The 26,467-nt window shown below is 41.0% G+C and overlaps 1 protein-coding gene and 2 long non-coding RNA genes across 8 annotated transcripts in view; 2 read left to right on the top strand and 1 right to left on the bottom strand.

Moving 5' to 3' along the window:
- Positions 1-17: 17 nt before the first annotated feature.
- On the top strand, positions 18-10,501 carry LOC128149184 (uncharacterized). Of its 3 annotated transcripts, none has more exons than XR_008237556.1 (5): positions 18-304; positions 749-909; positions 7,184-7,278; positions 9,078-9,293; positions 9,769-10,501. It is a non-coding gene; the product is annotated as an uncharacterized LOC128149184 (long non-coding RNA). The 3 variants fall into 3 exon arrangements; XR_008237558.1 differs by having other exon boundaries at positions 18-241; XR_008237557.1 differs by having other exon boundaries at positions 19-268.
- A 315-nt stretch (positions 10,502-10,816) lies between these two features.
- The window catches only part of RSRC1 (arginine and serine rich coiled-coil 1), a 176,537-nt gene continuing 160,886 nt past the window's right edge, over positions 10,817-26,467 (bottom strand). For all 4 annotated transcript variants that reach the window (XM_052804052.1, XM_052804054.1, XM_052804051.1 and 1 more), the window contains 3 exons: positions 14,426-14,532; positions 13,366-13,512; positions 10,817-12,521 (listed from right to left, as the gene is read on the bottom strand). In XM_052804052.1, coding sequence (XP_052660012.1) covers positions 12,429-12,521; positions 13,366-13,512; positions 14,426-14,532 — 347 coding nt within the window. In that variant the 3' untranslated portion in view covers positions 10,817-12,428. The remainder of the gene's footprint in view (positions 12,522-13,365; positions 13,513-14,425; positions 14,533-26,467) is intronic.
- On the top strand, positions 19,421-20,524 carry LOC128149187 (uncharacterized). The gene is made up of 2 exons (XR_008237561.1): positions 19,421-19,610; positions 19,710-20,524. It is a non-coding gene; the product is annotated as an uncharacterized LOC128149187 (long non-coding RNA).

Genomic DNA, 26,467 nt, shown 5'->3' on the forward strand with positions numbered 1-26,467 from the left:
CGAGCGGCCCCGCTCCAGAAGGTTCGGGCCGGGTCCCGGCGCGGTTCCCCGCGGGGAGCAGCCCCACGCGTGGGGCCCCACGCCGCCCCTCCGCACGCCGCCCCTCGGGCTGCCTCTCCCGAAGCCCCGTTTTTGCCCGGCGAGGCCCCTTATCCGGCCCGGCCCGGCTTGGGGAGGGGTGTGCGGGCCCCGGCGGGGAGCAGGCCCGGCCTTCACCTCAGCTCCTGTCAGGCGTTTGCGGGTCGGTGCTCAGGCCGCTTGCCCTGTGGTTAGCAATTTTAAAAATAATTGTGGTTTTTTTCCGGTAGGTGGCAGTAAAATAAAGCGACCGTGGCGTGCGAGGCGGGCCGAGTCCCCTTTCCAGGCGGCTGGGAAGCAGGAGCTTGCCTGAGCGGTGGCACCTCAGTGGAAAGCATCTACGGCCTGTGCTAAAAGCAGCCATAAATAGCTGTTCGAGCAAAATGTAGCAATGAGGGAGAACCGAGGAAGGGGTGGAGGAAGAGTATTCGGCCTCAGTTGCTGCTCGGACTGCGGGTGGCCGTCGCAGCCGTCTGTGGATGAGGATGGCCTTTCGCTCCACACCCGCTAAGCACTTAGAAGGCATATTCGATTTCTGAGGCTTTACGGTAGTTACCTTCTGGCCAGCAGTTCATTCTGTATTGCTTAACTGTACCGGCTTTGGGAGCGAGAATGGTTAGGATTACTAGTTAAACAGAAAGGGAAAAAGAGCTCTTTGTCTTCTTGGCAGGAAGAAGCAGCCCCGTGGCCAGCTGTAAAGGAGAAACCCCTCAGAGAGCCCTGTTGCTGGGCATGGTCGTGAAAGGAAGGTTTCAGTAAAAGAATGGAGCAAATACACGGGGAGAGTTATCTAGGTTTGCTGAAGAGCAGAGTGGGTGTGAACATGCAGAGGTGCGTATAAGAACCGTGGCTACATATAAACATCCTTCTGAAGGAGGACAGTTTGAAAAAAACAGAGGTATAGGAACGTCACCTTCATTCTTCATAAAATGGGAGAATTGTGGAGAAGAATGTTCGTGCATTTGGAAAAATTCTCCTGGTCTATACGGCAAAGTTTCTCAGAGCTGTGAGCCTGGGGGTTTTTTCTTCTCTTGCATCTGCTGTCGAGAGGCAGGTGAAGGCTCTTCCCTCCTCTCCTCACATTTCTTTCAATATCCCAGTTTTTACGGGAAAGACAGAAAATGTGCCCCGGATAACCAGGTGGGATTAGAGAGCATCAGAGTATTTATGAAAGTAGATCCTTTGTTCCACTAAGATCCATCAAGCCGCAGAAGCAGCTCTGCTGGTATTTGGCCCAAAGTGGAAAACCGCCATAAAAGATGAATGAACTGAGCCTGCAATATTTTTGAAAAATATCAGTAATCGGGTGAGCATTGATTTTGCTGTCTACTGATGTAGACTTCTCTTTAGATCCTAGCAAGTGGTGATATTGCAGCCTTAAGATGCACTCCAAGTTTGAGCGGTTGTTACTGTGAAAACGTTTATACTGACTGACTGGTGGGCAGGGAAGCATGACAGAAAAAGGGTTACCCATTGATTATCCAGGTGAAGTCTGTGAACTGTTTGTACATTTCTGATGAAAGATTAGCAAATAAAACAAATCAGGCAGTAGTCATGGAAGCGAACTCTGCCGCTTTGGGGCTTTTTATAACGATATCTTGTGCCAGTTATGATGTTATCAAAGAACTTTTTTATTGCTCAGAGACAGAACTCAAGCTTTGTTTCAAACCACACACAAAAATATTACAAACGTTATAGTAATACCATCCTGTGCACTGTAGCTAGTCTTTCAATCCGCAGATTTTAAAGCTCACTAAAACTCCTCTGAAGCTAGGGTGTATTCATACTAGAAACGCGACAAGCAGTAGCTTTACCATAGTGATTAGGTCATATACAGTGCTCATTTATTAATCACTTGTCATTATATTTTGATTCATAGACAGGTGCCCTGGATCACTTTGGTTTTTGCTATTATAGCAGTTCATTAATATCCATGACATAGTATGCTAAAATGTTCACTTACTACTTGCTACAAGCCAGCAAGGTGAATTTTCTTTAACATAATTAGCGCATCAGATACAAAATCCTGCAAATTCTTATCGTCCTGGAGCTTTATCTTCTCAAAATGTTTGTTTCGGTATGGTTAACTTGTTTGCAGCCTTCTACCAAAACCTGACTAAGTATTTTTTTACAGAATTTATTTACAGTTTCTGAACACGAATACAAACCAGACTACAAGTTCAGTTAGCACTGTGTAGCCTTTGTATGAATTCAGCCTTGTAAAAAGAAACCTCTTCTGTAAAACAATGAAACAGAAACATGGAGCTTTCCAACAGCTGTTCAGAGTACATCATATCATCGAGAGTTTGCTATTTAATTTTATGTGGACTCCAACTCCAAATGATGAAATTTCTTTCCAAGTTAGAGGAGATTCAGAGCTGGATTACTGTGCAGATAACTAAGCAATATGAGTTCCAGTTACTGTTAATTTTTCGGCTGCTAGTGGGAAGATGGGCCCCGTTAGAAGTGAGCTCATTATGAGAGGCTCACTAACACGATAAAGTCAGTACTCTATTTGCACAGAGTGATATCTCTAATTGCTCAGGCCTTCTTATGGTTTGTGTCTGCTTGAGTTAGATTTCTTTTGTGTAGATAAAAAGACTTCTGTAAGAAATCACCTCGGTGCTACAGCACTGTCAGTCTGGAGGGCATCTCCAATGAGATTAATGATGTCTGCCTTAATATAAGAAAACTTTGCATAAATGAGATTATGGTTTCTGCTGAAACCTGCCAACTCTTATTCATTTGCAGTAAATATTATCTTTAATTAAAAGTTTTAAGGTATCTTGTTCCTGAACTAATGAGATCTACAGTGATTTCCCTTAGGAATTAATTTACCTTCTTAATTCTTATTCATTTTGGTGATATGACTATTTAAATCTGATTCAGACTTCAGAGCTTTGTTGAACATATTCATCTAGAACAAAAGGTCATTTTGCCATATTGACGTTTTGTTGGTATTTATAATTCTCTGTTCTCTCTTGATTCCAAAGATGGGTGTTTAGGTTCCTGCCCCAAACATTTTCTACTAACACTTCTGTTCATCTTAACTCTTCATGCTGAGTGGCTCTTTTCCACAGCTATTTCACTTTGGCTTATATTTTCTGTTCCATCCAGAGTACAAATCAATTATAGTGGCGCTGAAAAAAGATCCTGATTGTGATCAACTTATTTAGAATAGCACAGCTATGTAAAATGTACTAAAATATGTGGAAAACATTTGGTGCAGTTGCTGAGAAATACAGGAATATTTCTGCCTTTATATCTGGGTAGTCATCAGCTACAGTTTCTCTACGGGGATTATTTTTAACCAATAGGGATGCTTAACACTTGGAGGTGAAAATTGCATTCCTGCATACATGTTTAAATAGGCAAAGTGCCAGCCAGCAACTGGTTTGTGAGAATGAGAGCCAGAACCCATTTTAAGATTGTAAACCAAAGGACAATATTGCTAGCTAGATTTTTAAAATACGTAATTATATAACTAAATTACAAGGTTCCCTTGTTTTAAAAATAAATACATATCAAAATTAAAAAGTAACATTAAAAAGAAATACCTGGTTTGCATATACAAAGAAGACACCAAGAAAAAAGAAAGAATAAATGCTCCTTAGTTCATTATCAGGCGACTTTTCTATTGAAATCTAATCTGGATCATGAGACATCCTCTCAGTCTCTTCATCGGTGCTCGAAGATGCTGGGTCTGACACTGATGAAACGTCAGATGGTTTAAAAGTGCGGTAATTGCTCTTATGAAGTAAATGGAACAAGACAGAAGTAAAACTATCTCTCGGTGTTGACCAGAGGTGTTTTTGTTCTTGTCTCTGGTGAAACATAGAATACTTCTTCAGAAGTATGTCGTCAGTGTTAAGTAGGTAAGTTGAACCATGTTTTATGTAAGATGCAAACTGAGGAAGATTAATTCCTGCTTTTTATAGGGAAAGAGTTCTGTCTTTTACTGTTATTCCAAGATTTTCCATTCTCCCACCCAAGAATGTGTGACGGAAAACATTTCTGTGTACACTCTGAGACTCTCTTTGGACTCTGCATATAATTAGGAAATATCCTTAAAATCTACTGTTCTGTCTTTGAAGTTGATAAAAAAAAAAGCAACCAGACTGTTATACATCAACTGCAGTAGAAACTCATGGCTGCAGGAGACTCCTCACCCTGTACTTGCACCACTAGCGGGTAAGAAACATGTTTTGTGGCATCAGCAGAGCATGCGCTGGGACTAGCTATATATAGAATTGTCACCGACTTCTACAAGTTGTTGATAACCTTCCATTTATAACTTACTCGCAGACCAACTTCCTCCCATCACACACAAATTAGAGGATTATCAATAATGTATGAACTAATAAATAATGCTTGCGTGCCGTTGTCAGGGCAACAAATATCATTTAGACTGCAAGAGAGATCCTCATGTTGTGTCAAGTATATTTGAAGTCTTCCACATCTGTAAGGCTTTAGCGAAGTAAAAGAATGAGATTTTTTTGTGTTTCTTTGAGGCAGCTGAAAGAACTGGTGAAGTATATTCTGTTAGATTCACAGAAACATGAGCGATCTGCTCCCTTTAAAAAAAAAATCAATATTTTATTTTGTTTACTTATTTAATAGCTGTTTACAAAATACCAATTTAGGCAATGTAGGAATTGCCAGACTGGATTAACTGGTAAGTCTGCGTGGTGTCCAGTGTCTTATTTATGAGTTACCTGGGCTAGATGTTTTGTAAGAAACTACTGGGAAGTGCCCAACAGCTCTGTGTGACACAGCCTGCCCTTGGCCTGTCTCATCGTTGTAATACAAATGCCTTTCCAAGACCTGCAGGATAAGCTTTTGTTTCTTTCTAAAAGTATTTGGATGTTACTTTTTGAATCATCTATCCAAGCAATAATCCATTTGAGAGTTTCTAAGTTTTTGGCTTTAATTACTTCTTGTAGCAATGAATTCTTGAGTTTAATTTTTCATCACATGAAACAGCACTTCTTTTAATCAGCCCTAACTTTGCAACCTTTATCTTCTCTTCTTGTTTTTGTTTAGCAGAATGAAAACTGAGGCATATAAATACACATATTCTCATTCTTATAAAAACAACATACCAAAAAACAGTCAAGACCTGGCCCCAGTGGGAGCGTTTATCATTGATTCCAGGATTTGATCCAAAAATAATATTTGTTTAAATGGGCTACATTGCCATCATGTACAGTAACTATTGATTTATAAAAACTTTGGCAGCGCACGTTAAACTATTAGGGAGCAGAGGGAGTTTTGTTCCTGAGTTACTTCAGTAATTTGCAGCTATCTCATTTTGCCATTCCCAATGGCCAAACGACCAAAAAATACACGCTGAAGATGCTGAACTTTAACAGTCTTCCTTGAGATGATGTATTTATTTCTTAAATCCTAGCAACTTCTCTCTGTCACTGGAAGGGAGAGAAAAAAATCATACTCTAGTGTCAACACCATGGCATCCAAGAGGTTGTTTTTTTTTTTGATGATTGGGGCAAAGCCACTTGGCACTTGCTTTGATGCTTCCTTCAGCAGTGCATCTGGCTACAGCACTACGTGCGGGACATGACTGACGCCTCTACAACAAACCAGTGCACCAAGAGAAGAGACCCTGTTCTACTGGGCTGCCCGCTGGGGGCATTTCTCTTAGAACCAGGGAGAGAGAGTAACAAACGGCTGGCACCAGGAGTAAATGCAGCAAATGTATTCCTGGGGCAAAATCTTTATCAGGTTAATGGTGAAGATTGCCAAAATTGAGCTCAGAATTTGGCCATGGCCTCAAGCTGTACAATCAGACAAAGAAAAATGCAAAATGTATAGCAACACACACCCAGGGCTATAAATCAGCTAGGCAGCAAGAGCTGCTTGATTTACCCAGCGCCTGCAAAAGCCAATTTCCATAGGAAACTAAAAAACAAGCTTTCCTGTTTCAAGTGGTTTGCACCAGGTGAAGCCAGATTTCTCCACTGCTTAAAATTTGTGACCACAGTTCGGACAGTACTGTGTTTGTTCAAGTAATTGAACTAATTCGAAAGGTCTTGCCTCCCTTAGGCTGTTTGTCTCTAAAACTAAAAATGAATCTTGCTAGTTGAGCAGACATTATTAAAGCCATATTTAAATTAGTCCTGTAGAAAACAAGAATATTAAATGCACAAGTCATCGCAACATCAAGTTTAGACAGCTCAGAGTGTGACTAGTTCTGCAGGTAAGGCAAGAATTAATTGTCAGTTTTAATTGTCAAGAAGAGTTTTCACTGTTCACCTAAAGAAAAAAAATCCCAGCTTTTATTACACAATTACTTTTTAATTACATTTGTTGCAGCCCCTAACTTCCAAAAGCGTAGGAAAATGTTTAGCTCTGTTTACCTAACTATTGAGAACCAGCACAGTGTATTAAAACTAGGTCCTTCTCCTGAACTATTTTGGAAAAAACTAGTAACAGAGCACTTGGGGGCTCTGATCAGTTCTGCGCCATGCGTTTCCATGTACTGCCGAGCAATGTCAGAAGCAAGGTTGAAGGTAATTTGAGAGGACTCAGACAATCAGTGCTCAATCCCCAGTCAGTTCTGTAAGGATCAGCAGTTACTATTTACATTTAAAATGTATTGGCATAAATGAGGTATCCTTACTTCTTACAGTTAAGTTCTTTTACAGGAAGGCTTAAAAATGCAGTGCAATTTCCAGAGGCTTAAGCGTATTTTTAGTGGAAGTGGCCTTTTGACAATGTTGTTACAAAGCTGATTACATTCCGTCTGTAACGTTGGCCCAGTGCAGAGTCTTTTGCAAAGGCGGTTTGTTATAAATTGTTCGTAAATGTCAGATAAAAGCATCATTCTACTGCAAGCAACTAGAGGTAGACGTGTAATAACATTTACATTAATATTTTATTTAAATATATATATTCAATTCACATAGTCGCCCAGCTCTGTAACTTGTATGAATACTGAAATAAGACGACAATAATTTACAAAAAACCCCCTCTGAAATTCACTGAAAAGGTACCCAAAAATGCAATTCAACATTTTTACAAATGTTAGCCGTACTTGGTTTCCATTAATAATAATTAATGAGATTTGTTTACGCCTTCTTTTCAGAACCATAACATGGAAATCCAGCCGCTGCCTCCAGAGATGTGGAGACCTGCAGTGTCCAGAGGAAGGTGCCCGTCCCTCCCGTCATGGCTCTGCGGGTGAGCGAGGGGCAGCATGCCCTTGGGCAGCCAATTTTGTTGAGGACGGAAGGGAAGAGTCCACTTTTCCTTCCTATAAACTCCCCCGGGGACTGCACCACACAGACAGTAAATATTTGGAGCTTACCTTTTCCAGTGGTATTTTTTATTTGAAAAGATGTAGATTGTAAGGCAACAGGAAACTATGAGACAAACTGCTCTGTCTTGTTGCCCTGACTCCAGCTCTGGTTAGGAAGTAAAAAGGCAAATTCAGACTACATGCATCTCATTTCTACGGCCTTTCTAGACAGCCACTGATGTTCAGTGTGACAACTGCTCTGGAACGGCAGAGACATCTAGTGGGAATGAGATTTTTACCATGGCAGCTCAGCAGAGATGACACCTTTTAAACTACAGCCTTTTACAAATAGTGCATTCAAAAATGCTGCCCAAGGGCCGAAAGGCTTCTCGTGTCATTACTATCCCTGCAACCATGCAGCCCCAGTCTATATCATATTTCTGAAGAAGCAAAACGATAGCCAAGCAGCTATCTTCATTTTCACCTGGGTTTTAATGGTGGCATAACCATTTCCAGCTGACGAGGTGCACACCTCGATGGGGGGAGAGCCTGGCTGGAAACGAAGCACGGCTCAGCACTGGTGTTAGCACTGAGCTCCCTCCTCCCCTCTCTGGGCTCAGCTTCAACTCCTGCTTCCTTCCAGAAAGAGTAGACATATCGTGTCACATCTCACCCTGGAGCGGCAATTCCAGAGTGACTCAGTGTCTAAGTCTTGCTCCCCAGCGTCACGTAATCCGGCCCAGCCACTGCCACTCTTTTTTCCTAGGCCTTAGCAAAGGAGGGAGACGAGGGGAGGGAACGGTCAGGAAAAAAGAAATTAGGCAATGCTGTACAAAGTCAAAATTACATATGGTGAATATTTTAAATTCTGGAGTAAGAATACTTCTAGCATTGCTTTTTATTACTGCTGCAAGCTGAAGAGTTGCCGCGGCCCTGAGTCATATGTGGATTAAGTCATGGGTTCAAGCTGATCTCTCCTGAAACAGGTTTCTAGAGTTCAAGGATCTCCACTAAAAATAACTTCCTTCTTGTAACGTGACAAATGGAAAACTGTAATCATTGAGAAGGTTGGTTTTGGGTTACTGATGGGAAAATGGCCTTCGGGATCATCCAGTCCTGTGCATATCAGAGCAACTGAAGCAGAAGCAGCAAAATTTGATCTCTTGGTTGGCAGTGTTTTCTTAGATACCGTTCTTTTAGTAGCAAAAGTTGTTCTAAAATGTTGTAACAAGAACAGTAATAATAACAATAATAATAATAATTTTAAAACTAAACACAGCTCCTTTTCAAGCAATTGTCATAATAAAAAATAGTTGCGGAGATGCTGGATGACTCAAGAAATCAGAAAAGGCTAGTGAACATTTTACCTAAAAGTTATCAGATCAAAATCAGCCTGGTTTGATTTTAATTGACGGTGGCTGTTCAGCAGGCTAAGTGAAATGAGTTTGCTAATGTAATTTCTAGGGGTAGAGGTCTTTGCTGACTACCAGAACTCTGAATGGCTCAAGTTACAGCATTATCTTTTCACTCCTACACGCCATTCGCCTGAGTCAGATTTAAGGTAGTTTGGCATTAGAAGGAACTTTGTGTTAGAGCCAATTGTATCAGAGACGCCCCATCATGAGTCCTGAATGACAAAACCACGTCACTGCTGTCTCTACAGACTGCAAAACACAGCTAAAAGTCTTGTGTTTTAGTTGGATAACTAACAAACAGCTGTTTCTTTCCCTTTCTTAACTAGGAATCCATTCCCTTTCACCAGGAGCACAGAAAAAGTGGAAAATAAAACAGCAACAACAAAAACTTTCCATAGGCAAGATTCCTAAATGCTAAATATGAGAACATCAGAAGACCTTAGAAGCAAAGTAACTAAGAAAGTAGGATTATTGTTGAAAGGTGTCACTCTTTTTTGGATCAGGAGAAGCGTGGATTGAGAGTCAGCAGTGCATTTTTCCAGGTTAGCAGTGATTAATTTGCACACACTGATAGGGGTTTCATGTCCACGTTACGACATAGTTAATTAAATTTGTATCTGGCTGATTAGGCAACACATGCTATCTTTTCCGCAAGCAAAAAGGCCCCACACATGGAATGGTGGAGTGCACATGTATTTGACTACAACGCATTTATAATGTGTCCCAACCTTGTAGAATAATTTTAAGCAGTAAGTTTGTCAAAATTCTCTGTAGTTGTGCATAGCTGGTTACAGAGTGAAGTTTATTTGTGATGTTGCTGCCTTCTTCCGTATTTTATTTCTGATACTCAAATACCTGCCTACCTTTGACAGAAAAATGAATATCACAGGATGCTATTCGAGTAAAAGCAAAATAAGGAAGTAGTTTATAGAACTTGAATCAAGAGTGCTGCAGTCTAAACATTTACACTTACAACCCTATGGGTTGGCCTTATACAACCTTTATTTTACTCTACAGGGGCAAACACAGTGGAACAGCATCTATTTTTGCTGAAGGCTTAAGCTGCGGAATCAGCGGCGGCAGGTTCTCGGCAAGGCAGAGCACTGATTCAGCGCCCCTTCGATAAGGCTCAGCTTCGGAAAGCACTGAGCCGCCCTGGCAGTGAATCATGCAAAAGGCCACTCACATCTCGATGATCGGCGTTTTGAATATCCAGCCTAGCCATACCCAACAAGGGATCCACAGTAGGATTAAAATTCACTCGCAAGACACAACATCTGGCATTGCTAAGGTTGCTAGTCAGCTCCACGTGATCCCTCACCTCCAGGACACACACTTCAGCATCACTGACTTGCTGTAGGCATCTTCAGGAATCTGTATTGCGTGAATCGCAGGTTTGTAACAACAAGGACAGCAAGTTTCCTAATTTGTAACAGATGGTATCTAGATAAAAACTCCATCCTGACAATTCCTTCATCTCCCACACCCAGTAACTTCATAAACTTCAAGTATGCATAAGGACTGTTCAAAGTAGGAATTGAGATAGGGTGACAGCATATAGGGCCTAAAACAGAAAAAACCTCTTCTTCAAGGAACTGTCTCCACAGAGGCACCGGGGCAATAAACAAGTCACGTATTTTATGAAAACTACAGAGTTCTGAGTAATCATTTATTGGTTATGCTGATCACTAATCTGCAACTGGAACTATAAAAATAAACTCTATAATGATTTGCTCTGTGTTTCAACTTATGTTTGGCATATTTCAGTACGTATTTCTATTCAGTTCAGATTATCTAAATGCTATTTCCATTTTCTTTACGAATCCTGCTCACAATTCTCATCCAGCACGGACTTGCTGGACAAATTTAGTTGTTGATTGATGAGCAATAGCAGGTACGCCCTATTACTACCACAAATTCTTACTTACTTATAACAGACCAGTTTGCTGAATTTTTTAATATCCTATAGGGTTGTGAATTACATAAAAGGAATTGGTTTGTATCCAATAAAAATACCAAAATAATCCAACATAATGTGTGAAAAAGAGGAATTTATACCTGTACCTTACATGGAGATCAAGTAGTTTTTATTTAGTATGAAAGAAACACAGAAGGAGATTAGGAGACAGAACAATGACAAATATTTACCATTTGAAAACGCTGAAATGAAACAAGGGAAACAATTTTTTTTCCCATTTTTTGTTGCAGACAAGGCAGTCTTGAAACACAGATAGCCATTTTAATGCAGGACCAAGTAAAACTAACACTGTTCATAAAGAAAAAGAAAAATGTGTTAGAATGCAAATTTAATAGATTTTCCTTTTACATCAGTGATCTAAAAAAAAAAAAAAAAAAGACATCAAAGTACATTTCCAGAATCATCCTCCATTTTTTTTTCCACCACAGATCTGAGAATAAGGAAAAATAACACTGAAAAAAAGCCTTATGAATTTTTTCACTCACACGGGAAAGCTGATGCAGGTAATTTCCAGTGAGGTATGTCCAGAGGTGGGAGGGCTCAGTTTAGTCTTCTACTGATGTAACAGTTTTCTCACAGATTTGCTAGATACCTCAGAAGAAATACTTTTGTGTTTAATTTGCTTGATCTCTGGCATTTAGTTGGATGATGGACAGATTTTTTTTTTTTAAGTATACTCAGGCTAAATTTGATATGTTCAAATAGGACTAATCTTTCATTATTTTAAAGTCACACCTGGACAAATGGAAGCTTCATAGCCTGAAAACAATCGCTCTATACAGAAATAGGAATGCCATTAGTCTTGTTCGACAAAGGTCTGTAGCATTACACATAATAATATTTATATTATTTCCCATTAAGAGTTCAAAGAAAGCTGTCTTTTCCAGATTATTGAACATTTTAATGTGCTTAAAATTGGTCAGAAAATAATATTTCTTGAAACCTGCTGAAAACTTTATAATTTTCTTTAAAAGGGTAACCTAAGTTTTTCCTTACATCTGCTCCCAGGTGCTAACAGTAGTGGGTAGGTGTTCGAGGAAATGTAAAACATTTCTTTCCACTCAAGCCCACCAGAAGTGAGGAACCAGGCTAAGGCTGGAGCAGACGGACGAACACACCAATTTAGAAGAGCCCCTCAGCAAAGAGACTGTCCACAGATGTTCGGGATTCAAAAGCTGCTCCTGCAACGCAGAATGGAGGGAAGAAGAGATAACAGCGATATCATTTGCACTGAATCCTCCTCCAGCTGCAGCAGATGTAATGGCCCAGGGTGGTATCGCTTGTGCTCCTACTGTCTGAGCGCTGGTAAATCTGAACTTTGACAGTCTTATTTTTACATTTATCTTTAAACTGCTACATGGTTATATATATTTTTTTGATTGGGAGATATAAAATTAAGTCTCCTTGGGCTGTCAGGTTTTTTGCACCCCAGAGGAATTCAGTACAAAAAATGAAAATTACACTGCTCTGATAGCCTTCCCATCTACAGCAGGTAGCTCAGCGATACAAGTCACCCAGCAATAAGTTCAGGAGAAAAATGGAGGATAGAACATTCTTGTTTATTCAGATGAAATATTTATTCTCTGTGCAACTCATACTGAGTATTAAAATCCCCTCAAAAAAGAAAAATAAAACAATTTAATGGTAGGATTTCTTAGCATTCGTGGAGAACTGGTATGCGATGGTCACAGCAGTTCGCTCAGGCCACCGGACTGCCCATCAGCCTTTCTTGTCGAAGAGCAATCAGCCTCTGAAACCACTTCTCTTCTGCTTCTGCCTTCTCAATAAACAGCTGAGAGACAAGGAGGAGAGGAAGAAAAGCAGGCACAACTCATTAACTTCCTCTTTATTTGTTATAATCTGTTGAAATATGTGGCGACTATTTCAGTGGCCAAAGAAAAAGCCCAGCTGCGTAGGGGTGTTAAAATACAAAGGTGATATAAATACATTAGTAAAGGTAGAGACTTTTAATAATTGGAAAGCCAAGACATTTCAATTTCAGTCTCCTCCTGAAACAGCAACTTTGTCATATTGTATGGGTCTTGATCTTTGTTAGCAATGTTCATTTTACAGGACGTGCATTAGTTTATTTACTGCAAGATATTTTTAACTTCCTAATTCTTAAAAAAACTCTACTGTAAGTACTCCTATTTCTACTTACAAGTGCTCACAAAGGAATTTGCATAAGTTTAGCCACAATGATTTAAAATTATCTTAAGTTTGACATGTATTTAAAGCTGTATGATTTGGCAAGGCGGGCAAATTCCGAGTCTTCCACCAGGTTTCCCACTACACAAACCAAAAGCAATTTTTCCTGAATTTTTTTTGAACAGGGATTTTTATACGAACAGGATCTTAAATTCCCCTGCATTAAATTAGTATGCTACTTTGTTATAAAATTTGTTTGTAACTCTAAACCCACATCACTGGTGAACTTCTTCTTTTGTAATTATTCTGTTGGATGATGCAAGGAGTGTGACCCTTTTTGAGCCAGTGAGTGGCCCATTAGCTAACGGTCTTCAGACCACGGATTATTTGATGAGCAGCGCAGCAAAATGGTTGTTAGGTCACATGAACCTGCTCTCATTCAACGGGCTGTCTTGTTCTAAAGGGAAAGTAAATACGGGCACACTTACATTTGGATGTGCTAAAGAATTATCATCTTGATATTTGATGGCAGTAGGAATATTGGCAGGTGGTGGTTCTTTTTCAGGAGCAGATGCATCAGCAGTTCCTGCTCCGATAGTTACAGGTTCATATTGTAGTTCAGTAGGCTCTACTGACTAAAAAGAAAGAAACACATCTAAGTATTTTATCCTCAAACTCCCAAACATGGCAGTATCTTAACTGAGCGCTCCGCTTTCTTCCCATTGCAACACGTGCCCATGAAAGGATCCTCATGCAAATCCCTCTCAGCGTGCTTAGCAGGACACACTGGACATGGACTAAGGTCCAGACTAAACACATGAAGTGAAAAAAAAAGGTATTGCCAAAGGCCATGAGAGAGCTTGCAAAACTGTAGCTTTGGGGTTTTGGATCACTTTCTGAAGAAGCTGCATGAACTTCTCAGAGACTTCTGAAAAGGCAAGAAAATGCATGTTCTTGGGGAAACAAAATGATAATTCAAAGCACCTCACTGTTAGGGGGAAAGACAGAACAAAACCTTTGCTTGCATACTTCCAAAGACAAAAGTATCCAAGTTCCCTAGAAGACTTGGCAGCCGGAACGCAGCTAAAATTCGGAAACCTGGATGTCTCCCGTTCAGTGTTTGGAAAGCTGTCTGAAAACAATGCTGGTCTGTTTCAGGGAGTAAATATGGTCTTAAAGTCTGGCTTCAGTTAAGCAGAATTAAAAATAGTGCTCTCTACCTTTAATTACAGTGTAAATGCCTGACTACTTTTGGATTTAATTCTTCTGCTTTTCCTAAAAAAAATTCTTCGCGGTTTTAAAAGAATTTTTAAAAATTGGAGTTGCTCAGCATAGGTAGAATATACTGTCAAAACAGCTGATTTCATTGAAATTCTTACACATTTAAATGTGTTCTTCTTTGAACACCACACCAAGAACATAGGAGAGTCAGTGGGATTTAAGATTGTCAACATTGATGCTCTTTCATCAGTGGAAACTGTATTAATAGCGCAGCTTCCACCTGACTTTGAAAGGATTATGCACCAAGAAAGGATATTGAAAACTTACCTTTTTGACTTCTTTACTTGATCTGAATGTCTGTGGAACAAAGGAGTCACTTTCAATAGCTTCAATTTCTTTTACTCGTTTCACTTGCTCTAGTAGGGTGGCTTGGTCTACAAAGAGAAGGTGTAATGTCAGTATACATTAGTGTAAGCCTATGATAAATGCCGTGTCTAAGCAATGTCTTGAATATATTTTACAACAGTACATACCAGAAAAAAAAAAACCCAACCCAACTTGTAATACAGCCTAAAATACTCTGTTACAAAGAAAAAGTCTCTCTTTTAGTAAAAATAACAACAGTGAGTTGGCCACTATCGTTCAACGTATGATATCATTCAAGATGCTAACTTAAGAATTTGCTAGAGATGTCCTTGCAGGATAACTGCTAGATTTATGGCATGAGGATTTCCTGGAGAAGTTAAGGATTCGGGGACAGTGCAGACAACTCAGTGGAGTACCATCTGTATGTTGCAGTGAAACTACTTCTGCTTGTATGGAGGTGAATTTGGCTTCAGCTGCCGATGTCCCGAGAGATGTGCCATCACCTGTGTTCTCCTTATGACAAGCTAAGTGATTAGTTTGGCGTTAAGAGTTACATCGTTAGGTGAATTTGACAAAACAAAATATCTTGGAATGTGGTAATAAAATGTTCCTAACATACACACTAAATATTGTGTGCTCAGGTGACAAAATTGCAGCTGTTTAATCAAATGAGCAAAATTGCTTCTTTATTGTACTGTGGGGTCTTACAGTGCACATGTATTTCACAAGATACTTTTGAATCCCAGGCTGAGATTTTATTTTGACGAAGCAAATGCAGCTCCCAGTGACGTTCCGGTAAAGAAGAGCAGCTCCTGCCAACCTTGGTATGAGCTACACTAAACACGTAGCTGGGGTGCTGTCAGGTAGGCTTTGCTAGTTCTTTCAGTGCTCAACCAGACAATCTTCTGGATAGATTAGAACGGTAGGAAGTGAAGAGCATTCATAATGCAAGATATATTCCTTTTTAAAAATGAAACTACTGATGGATGACGGTGAAGTTTCATATTACGGCTACGTTGATCTAAGTTGCCAACAGGATGGTCCGACTTCTCTCTCCCCCGTGCCCCTTGTGCAGTCTGGCATTACTCCTTTTGCCAAAAGCTAAGTGATTAAACCAGCTCCCTTGGAAGGTGAAAGCTCACTCTTGTGCCACAGTCTAACAAAACAGGACATCGTCTCCAAAACTTTGCTGCCAGACTGACAATGCGGCAGCAACATCATGCACAGGCTGAGCTGGTGCAAACTCTCTTCGAGCTCAAATTTGTTTTTAAAAGGTTTTGTACTGGTGGGCTTGATGTCAGAGCAGGTATATCTGCACCAGCCAGAGTTCAGAGGCCAGCTGTCTGCTAACACTTATCAGCATAAACTCTGACTGTTTTTCTGGATAGCTTGGAAGTGCAACTGTGTCTGCCCGTGCCTCTGCGTGGCTGAGTGATCTGGTACCGAGGAGGTGAGCTCATGAGTCACGGGATCGTGGTCTTGAGTGACAAAGTAAAAAGGAGATTGCCAAAAAGATGAGGAAAAAGCAACCTAGGATAGAACAGTGCTATTTTTTTCAGGTACCTGAAGTTTGATCAAATATTTCATGAATACACAAGAATCCTTTAAACACTATATAAAAACAAATCTAAATAAAAGAGTAACTGTAATTATATATTTGTAGTGCCTACATATATATGTATAAAAGATGACATTTCTTGTTCTAAAGAAACCAAAGTATATTTAAAGTCAGGAAAAGTGCTTGCAGACCAAAAGAGCTTGCAGAATTATTCAGAAACTCAGAAGTACCAAATTCTTTCCCTGTATACAAAATTCTAAATCCAAATTCATCTAGATATACGCATACACTGCAAAATACTTTCTATTTTGCGCAAGAAAAAAATAAATGTAACTTGCATCCTTTCGCAATGACTAACCACTGAAAACACGTTTCAGTCTATTAATGACAAGTAAGCGGAGCTTCACATAAGCAAATAAACTAATGGCAGCTCAGAAATATTCCTGGGATGGACGTGCACACACTAAATTAACAACCTCATTTTTTACCAACAGGTTGTACCGCAAAACTGTTTTGTTTTCAGTCCTGGGTAGTATGGCTTGTTTGTTAGGGTACATCTGACACAAAAATATTTGCTTTACTGTCTGTTTCATTTTCTGCTTCTTCAGATTCACAGCTCAGTCAATCTTCCTTACTGCGGTGACAAGCAAACCTCGAATTCATTCTGCTAACTGCACGCTTTCGTTTAAAATTTTAACCAATTTGTCTTCGTCTTACTTACTTATGAATACCATTTGCTTTATACACAGTACATTGGGGCCAGCCTGAAATGGTCGAGGCACTGTATCAGGGAGTAGCGGACAGTTTTTGCTATGAGCAGTATTTATAAAATAGGTAAGGCAGACAAAAGATAGGAAGAGATGTAACTTTCAAGCAGCGAACAAGAACCTGCCCCGTTGCTTTAAAAGTATTTGGGAATATTGTTTAGTCTCTATGGATATGATGAACAGAAAAATCAGGAACACACTAACTATTTCTGCATATGCTCAATGTGCAGAAAGTCAAATACACTGATTGCTGAGTCTGGATAACTGCTTGCAGCGCTCTGACTGCTTCAGCCGGTGAACTCCTACCTGACTGTTGTTTTAATAACTTCACTGAAGCCAAGCACGAGGTTTGCACCACTGTGGGAAACAGCATGCCAAAACCTGCCGGGGAAGCCAGGCTGTCTGGGTCGCAGTGACGCAGGCTGTCCTCAGCTGGAGAGAGGGTGATAACCCGGAGGGACATGGTCCGAGACGCGCTGGTTCCTCGCACGCCCGGCCGCGCACCCCTGGGAGGGTTTTGTGGAAGCCTCAGCAAAGCTTCCGCTCTGGCAAGGCTGAGGGCAAGAGCTGCGCTACAGCAAAGTGCATGAGTACATCTTTAAGCCTGATTCTTTTGAATTTAGAAGGAAAAATATCACTTGCTTACAATCAAGCTTGTGTTTAAAAGTTCTGTTGCCTTGCTGCTAAGGTCTTCTTTTTTAAAAAAGATTCCTAAGGATCCCATAGGAAGTATAAAAACAAATATACTAATGCCCTACTAGGGAGAGGGAATTGTAATTCATCAAGCTCTTGGGTACATCTGGTCTGAAGGTAAATAAAGGAGCGGTAAGTGTACCTGGTAGTGACAGTATTAAAACCAGGTATCGGAGAAAGGCAGGTGAACGTAGATTTAAAATCAGTTGCTCAACTCTTATTTCACAAAACCTACGGTCAGTTCCCAGCCTGTTACAGTATCTTACGAGAATCTTATACAAACCTATGGGAATGACAAATTATTAAGGGGGCAAAAATCACTAAATGTTTAGAATTACATCAGTGACATTAACTTGGGGAAAATGGACTGGAGGAAGCATAACCCATTAGCGCATGATTTTTTTGACAAACACATTATTGGTAGATAAAACGACTTCCATATGTTGTTTGTCAGATGTCAGTAGAAAGGATATGTATTTCATAGTAAAATCAAAAATAATGGAGTCAGAAAGCTAAGAGGCTACAGACAAAAAAAAAAAAATCAATACTAACTCATTGCACAGCAAGTCTTTTTACCGTGTTATAGCGAAAAAAAGAAACTAAATCTTGTACGAGGGCTTGTTGAGGCTGTTTTTTATGAAAAGGCGATTCTAACAGCAGTCACAATTACCGTTCCTGTCACCAGCGCTTTCCCGCTGACGCTCGGCCGTGGCGATACCGCGCAGCGGCGGGGCTGGGGGAACCCCCCCGCGGGGGGCCGGGGGGGCCGGGGGAGGCAGCCGGCACCCGGCCCGGCCCCACAAACCCCCCAGCGCACCCCCCGGCTTAAAAACATGCCTATTTATGCCCCTTACCCTAAAACTGATGCTAGTCGGGGAACGTGTAGTTAATGCAATTTTATAGTAATCTAAGGATTTTTGCCCCAGTTACCCCGGCCACGGAGGATTTAACTGGGAACGCTGTCCTTCAGAGATGATTTGGTATTTTACACTTCCCATCTATATTTACATCTATTCACATCTCCCCATGTATATATAAATATATATACATACACAGACATCTTTTATAGCTGCTATTTTCATATTGCATTTGTCTGTCTTAACCATAATTTGAAATGTCACTTTAGAAATAAAATGTGTATTAATCCTTCAGATGCCACCCCAAAATTTCACACACACAATAATTAGAAACACCAGAGAATCGGATAAAAGAAAAAGTAACTTGCCTGCAAGCTCTACATAAAATATTCCCACTTCTTTGCTTATTTTTAAAGACAAAACTGGTGATGAAGCCTGCTAGGAATTTAACAAGCGTTGAAACAGATGCATTAAATGACTAATATCTTGTGAATGACCCATTAAATAAAAACATATTTTAAATATTCTTGTATAATCTTTAGGCGTAAATTTGTAATGCTTACTGGATTCATTGCTAATCTATAATCCTGACGATGAAAATGAACCCATGCCCTCACCTAAAGAGTTTTCTTTCAAGCAGGTCTAACTTAAGAATCAAAGCAATGACATAATACATCTAAAATATTCCTCAGAATGTATGTTTCTTCATATTTTACTACTTATATTTAAAGGGATAGAGTTGGTTAATTTCACGGACCGATTTAAAATGTAATACATTTTAAGTAATATGCTTTGAAACACTTACAGGAAAAAGTTGCTATTTTTTCTGCTCTTTTGTTTATGAGTTGAGGATTAAAAGATGAAAACACAAATAGATACCAGACTAAACAAACCAACTAGAGAGGAAAATATTTGCCCCTTCATCCCAGTTTATTTAGGGTTAGCTTAGGTGATACTGTACAATTTTTGTACAACTGTATATATACAACTGTATGGATACAGTAACAACTGCATTATAGAACTGTGTGTTTTTTCAACAGAACTGTGGTTTTTCACATGCCCGGTGCTTTTTAATTGCTGCCTATTTTTACTTAAGCTGCACAAACTGAGATATTCAAAGAAAAATGAAGTTTTAATCTAGACAATTTGCAGCAGGAGAGACAAAAATCTACACGGCTCTAAGACATACTGTCTTCTACAGCACACTGCACTGAAAGATTTCTATTAAACAAAATGAAAGCACCAGGAGGAGGGAAAATCCAGCAGGATGGGTGGGTTTCACTTCATTTTTGTCACCTCTAGACTTTACAAAACTCGGAGCTCTGTTTTTTAGGGGTTTTCCTCCCCCCTCAAATCTTTTCTTCCTGCAGGAGACAATTAGCAACGGCTAACGGGGGTTATGTACCATAACCCGACCCAGGCGTGCACGCCGGAGCCTGCAGGTATTTGCGGAGCGTGACCTCAAGTCCCGACGCCGTTCCCGGCGTCCGAGCGAGGATGCCCGGGCTCACCGGCCGAGCCGCGCGGAGAACCTCGCTGGTGCCTTCAACAGCCATCTCGGGGCTGGCGAGACCCTCGGAGGCGAGACCTCCTGCACCCGCCAGCCCGGTACAACCGTCTTACAGAAAAACGGAGCAAATTGGCCAAGAAACGAACCGCTCCCGCCAGCTTTCGTGTTCCGAGGCCCTTCTCTCCCTGCCCGGCTCGAGCCAGGTGAAACCCTCGGAGGCGGTGGGATCCCCCCCCAGGGATGAAGGCCACCTCGCCCCCGGTTTGCCACCCAGGTTGCCTCGCAGCCCGGCGAGCAGCCCGGTCTCCGCGGGGCCATTAGAGGGAGGCACCGCCACGCACAACGCCGGCCGCATCCCCGCCTTTGTCTGAGGCGTTCGGAAAATTGCAGATGATTGAGCCCCGAAGATGCTGCGAGCCGAGCATCCCTGCCGGGGCGCCCGCCGACGTGCGGCCGGAGGGGGATTGGGGATTAGTTTCAGAACTACCTCTTCCCTCTAACGACTTTAAGTCACGATAAAAACTGCTTGATGCCTCCAACGCTTCCAGATCCCCTTACCTGAGTCGAAGCGCTGTTTCAACACTTGGCCACACTATTTCCTAGCTGTTGAGATCTCCAAAGAAATAACTTCTTCCAGCCAAAGTCACAGGAACAATAAAATGCACTCCAAAATGAGCAACTGTGGCCAGAGAAAGTTTGTATTGTTAATTTGTATTCTTCAAACTTAATTGCAAGTACTCTGGTACTACAATTATGATGTCTTAAAATAGCATGTTCTAAGTACCCTAGTACTTACTAGAGAGAGTACTACAGTACTTACCATTTGCTATTTTAATGCATTATAATGATAACTTAGCTTTCACAGTATTTTAAAACAAGTCTGGACACTAATAGCTTTTTCTTTAAAAAGAATGGAAGTATTTGGTATAAAATCAAGCAGAAGAGACGACGGGAAACTTTAGCAATCGAGTTCTGAATTTAAGAACATTTAATTTAAGCAATTTAAGAACCTTTGGATTTCTGCTCTAGCCATGCATTTAACCTGCACGCAGGTTACCTCCACCCTTGCGCTTCTCACACGCGTGCTAGTTCCTACATTCACTCGCAGTTTGAGGCCTTTTGGGGTATTTTTGAAAAAATTCTGGGAAAAAGTCAAACTCGGGTAGCAATGTGGCAGGAACCAGCCCTAATACGCTTAAAATTGCTGGATATTTTCCTCCCCTGAGTAGAGGGAGTAAAAGAAACCACGGCCGGGGCCGGCAGCGCGCGGGCTCGGGGGGCCGGTGAGCTGGCTGGCCGTCTGCCGGCCGCCCCCCACCGCCCCAGAACCGCACGCCAGCAGCCCGCCGGGAGAGCCGGCGCAGCCGGAGCGGGGCACACCGCATTTGTCACTGTGGCTAATATCAGAGATACGCCGCTCTTTTTTCTCAGCACACAAAAGCAAGATATGTAATTCAATGCTCAATTTACCCTTGTCTCGTAGGAGATTTTTTCCCCGCTAATTGATAGAAATTAAGCCATTAATCAAGCCACTAGCCATCATTCAAACCAGGGAAGATGAATACAAACTTTCATCATAACCACCTTCCCCATTTTAGTGTTCATTAGCATTAATTTTTAATGCAATTATGCTATTCTTTTACGCTGAGCTCATAAATTACTGCTCTTTTGTTGCTCGCTGGCCTTGTAAAATCCAAGGTAATGCTTTGTGCTCTGATCTTAAAGGCAATTACTGGGTTCTTCTATCTTTTATATATCTCCATCCCAAATAACCTCTATATTGTATGTACAAACTAACGAGTGTATATATTACATATACGTATAATATATAACAATTTGTCTATGTTAAACCTATACACGTATCTATTATACACACTCAGATAAATAAAAGTATTTCTGTATCGTGCCACACCCCACTATATACAGGGATTCAACTGTACAGAAATAACAGTAAAACATTATTGCACACTGGATGTACAGAAAAAAATGGGTGTATTGCAGGCCACGGTGGAAATAAGATTAGTAGCTGAACTTGGGCTGGGGATGAGGCACACTGTACGACATGTAGGACAGCAGGGCTGAAACTTTGCAGGTGTTCAGGCTTTTGCATGGACCATTTTTTGTTTACACTTCAAAAAGTGATGCTGAAAGCTGAAGATAGGCAATTGCATGTGCCCAGGGTTTTTTTTTTCCTATTGTATGTTATAGCGTGTGCTAACATCCACAGAGTCTTTCCAAGATGCAGTATTTAATGTGTGTATTTTAACAGTCCCATGGTATCACACACTGACACACGGTGCCACCGTGATGCTCGGTGTCAGTAACGGTAACTTCCATGCTTTTATGCCAGTCCATATATTGATTCTCAGTAACACATCAGGGGAAATGCACAGCAGCTACAACCACCTCTGGTTGCCCTCAAACACTGAATACAATTTAAGTGGCTAAAGGAAAAATGAAATGTAGATTAGCAAATTGTTGTTTGTTTGTTTTTAATTATTTTTCTGCTTCTTTCCTGGGCCAGGCCTTTAGCTGGTACATGAAATAATACCATTCACACCAGCTAAACATCTGTCTAGCACCAATAAAATATGATACATGTATTTAAAATCCCATTTCATCTAGGCCTTAGCCAGCATAAACAAGACAATTCTCAGTTAAGTGTCATGCTTATCCCATAGATTCACTCTGGTCTCTCAGATAAATACCCATCTGACATGCAGTAAGTACACATGTAATGTTGGCACGGCCACAGAGATCAACAAAAACCCATTTTTTAACAGAAAATAAAAGACTCCACACAAGGGATTGTGGTTTAAGCAAACGGATACAATTTCTGTTAAATTTAACCAAAGGAACGGTCTCCCCTAGCTTCACAGGCTCCTTAATTCATCCCTTTTTTCTGGCGAACACAGACACGGGCTCTACACCGAGATGCTCTAACTTGCTTCTTTACGATGCCGGCAGCCAGCAAAGCACTGAACGGTCTCGGTGCTGGCACAAACGCTGCCCGAAACAGCATGGGCAGCAAAACACACGTAATCCAGTAAAACCATCAATACGATGCTCTTTCTACATACTTTCTTACATTGAAGTAGGTAGCGCAGAGGTACGGGCGTGAATATGGATGTGGCTGTAATATGTAAACTGCAGCCGGCCGAATAAATGAATGTATTTTGCAATTTAGACTCTTTCCATTATCCCCACTCTATCAATCTGCCTCTGATGCAACTTGTAACACTACAAATCCTGAAACAGTTTTCAGAGACTTGCTTCATGAAAAAAAACAACCCACAAAGCAAACCTGACCCAAACCAAAGGAAGGCAGCAAGGCAGGCTGTTTCCAGAACGGGAATGCTGCCACCCAGGCTGATTACCTTGGCCTACGATGATACTCCAATCCCAAACATTCTTCTAGCCAAAGACATTCCTATTTTTTCTCCCAAGTTTGGTAGAAAATAAAATTTGAGATACCAAAAATACCTTAGCCAAAGTTTTTGCGAGGTCTTGCAGAGCCCACTTGCAAAAGATTATTTTAAATCCGTATCGATGACCCTGTTAAGCCATTGCTTAAGACTTCTTTTTTATATATATAGATCATACACTGCCCTGATAACAATACTTGTAGTAAAGACTGCCTAACCCATTCTGCTTAAAGATCCTGCTTTGAGTTGCTTGAACCTGAAATGTTTTGGGTGAAAGTCTTCTGTGCTCATATCTACCCCATGCTTCATGTCTTGCAGAAGATTTCAGTCTAGCCGTTTAGGAAGACACAGTGAGATGGCATTGATTCGCCAGTTATTGGCAAACTTGACTTCTAAAAATTCAGTTACTGCTTTTGCCCTCCTAGTCAAAATCCACCCTCATTTAGTCAAATCACAATACTTGGAAATCCTGTTTGCTCCTGCTTTACCAAGATTTCTTATTTTTCAGCCCCAAAAGACTGAAGATAGGCTCAATATACACAACTTTGCACGGTTTGTTATGTTCAACACACATCTACAGGCTTAAACCCCTCAGACTTTAAATGTTGCTGCTGCTCCAGGTGATGGTGAAGATGGTGGTTTAACAGAGCCAGGGATCTGTTTCTCTGGAGCTCTCCGCAGCTCCTGAAGTAGGGATAAAACCACGCCAAGTGGAAGTGAAAAAGCCAGGAGGCAACAGGCATGTTGCACAAATGGGAAAACGCACAGCAAAAGAGATGGGGATGGAAGGAGAGCTGGTAACGTTAATTGCAGTTAATGTGCCCTGAAGAACGGCATCCAATACCAGACTTTTCCTCCATCTCACGGGAAGAATCGCAGCATGGCTGTTAACCACCCTGCCCGTTTTCTGCGGGAAATACAGGGTCTGGCCAGGCTGACGTACCAAACAAATCATGTGTGGCAAGTGAAGTAAACGGGAGCTGAGTTTGGGTACATAAAATGCAAAATTAAGTATGCTGAAGACAATGTTCTGCTTTTAAAGTTCTCCAAAGCTGAAACCCTGTTATAATTCTGTCTCTGCTCTCTTCTTAAAACCCTAGAATTAATAATACTCACCTCACCAGGCTGTTGTGAGGATAAAAGCATTAATGTTTGTGACACGTTGAGACGCTGTAGTGATGAGCCCCCAGAACAGCCCGTGAAGAAATTCATAATGCTGCTTTTAAGATGAGGTTTGAATAGCTACAGTCAAAGTACAGATCTGCATATTGAATAATGAGAATATAAAATAATTAATAGTTCCTATTAACTAAAGACTGCCTAAAATGAAACAACACTGACTGAGACAGAGACCTGCGGAAAATTATCCACTTAGAAGTCATAATGCTTGATTCTGTTTTTTCCCTTAATTTCCAAGCGTTTGATTTGTTTTAATGCAGAGGTGCGGTTTTGGTGTGTGCGTGCATGAATGTACATGTGCATTTGCACACACACACAAACGTGCTCCCTTCTAGACACAACTCGGAATAGGGCCACGGAGATAACGCACGGGCTCAAACCTCTCCGCTAACAAGTACATCACTAAAACGAGATGCCAAAATAAAGAAGAGTAAGAACGGATTTCAGATTTGGTTAGCCTTTCTTTTTATATTCTTTAAGAGTATTTCTCTGCTCCAAACCTCTAATTCAGCTAATCCCTTTCACCCACTTCGAGGATGGAGCCTTCCCAAGACACAAACAATCTTTTTTCCCTTCGTGTCCCTTTTTAGACGGCAGACAACGTTACCAAGTAAGTAGAACCAACCCCGCGTACCAGCAGCCAGCCTAGGTATCGCCGCAGGGTGCGTTTACCCCACGTGCACCATGCATGCGCCCTGAGATATATTTAAGTGCAACTGGAGAAGCATGGGGAGGGATGCTGGCAAACTAGGATGGGCTGGAGGCAAATCAAAGACTAAAAAAAAGGGAAAAAACCCCTTTTCTTACAATTGCTATTGGAGAAAACAATTAGAATAAATTCCTTCTCTGGGGAATATGTGTAGTAAAGTAATTTTCCCCATGTCCCAGTACCCGGAGCCCCCGAAGGCCTCTCTACTGATGGAAAAAGGCCTGGGTACTGATCGAGACAGGGTAAAGCGTCCCTCCAGCTCTCTGTTGCTGTTGGCACGAGTACTTTAAGCCAGCCTCAGTCCAAGAAAACCTAAAACCTAAGTGGCTGACTGTACTACTCAATTTTTTGGTTTTAGTCAGCAAAAATCTTCAAAGGGAGGGCGTGCGGTGGGTTATTTCGGCAAGGGGTTTCCTCCGCGCCTGCTCCCTTGTCCAGGGAAGCCCCGGCACTGGCCACCTACGCAGCTCGGGCAGGTCTGGAGCTTGGGACACACAGGACTAAGCGTTCGACGCCGTGCACTCTATTTACCATTTATTTGCCCTTTGCTGTATAGTTTTGTTTGTTTCTGTCGCATCTGTTGGCTTCTTTCATTTTTCATGCATTTCTCGCATTTCAAAAATAGCGTTCAATTCATCCTCAGCCTTGTAAAATTTATTTACCCCGTGTATTAAATGTATTTTTGTTTAAATCAGAAAAGAAACTGATGATTTGGAGACAACTACAAAGTGGTATTTCATTGCTGGAAGGAGCCTACGCATGATGTGGTTTTACTGTCAAAATGTAGATCTGGGAATTTTGCCATGTTAAATTATAGGAACACAGGCCCAGCAATGGGGTAATACCTTAACGCTTCAATGTGAAGGAAAGTAAACATAACTCAATTAAAATGTGTACTGTGGGGATTCTTCTGACACTCTATATACTTGGGAAAGCTGCCACCTACCCTGACCTCTCTGTTATAATTATGTATGTCATCTTAAATGTCATTAATTTAGTCTGTATTTCACTCATCCTACATGTTTACCGAGTGTCTGGATTTTTTCCTTGATTTTAATAACCTATCTTTTTCCAGTGAAGAAAAATACTTAAATAAAACGAACGACACAACTTTCTTGCAATTACTTTGGAGAACGGGAATATAGCCTTAAAAATAATAACTAGCAAATATTTAGATGTTTGATGCTTTGAACGTACGTATTTCTTGTAAATTCGGTGTGATGACTTACACATGAACTTAGAGGAAATGCGTATGTTTCTGTGGGATTGTAGTCTAAATCAAAAAGATAAGGCTCTTCTGACTGC

The sequence above is a fragment of the Harpia harpyja genome, chromosome 12 (genome assembly GCF_026419915.1).
Source record: "Harpia harpyja isolate bHarHar1 chromosome 12, bHarHar1 primary haplotype, whole genome shotgun sequence".
NCBI classification, from domain to species: Eukaryota; Metazoa; Chordata; class Aves; order Accipitriformes; family Accipitridae; genus Harpia; species Harpia harpyja.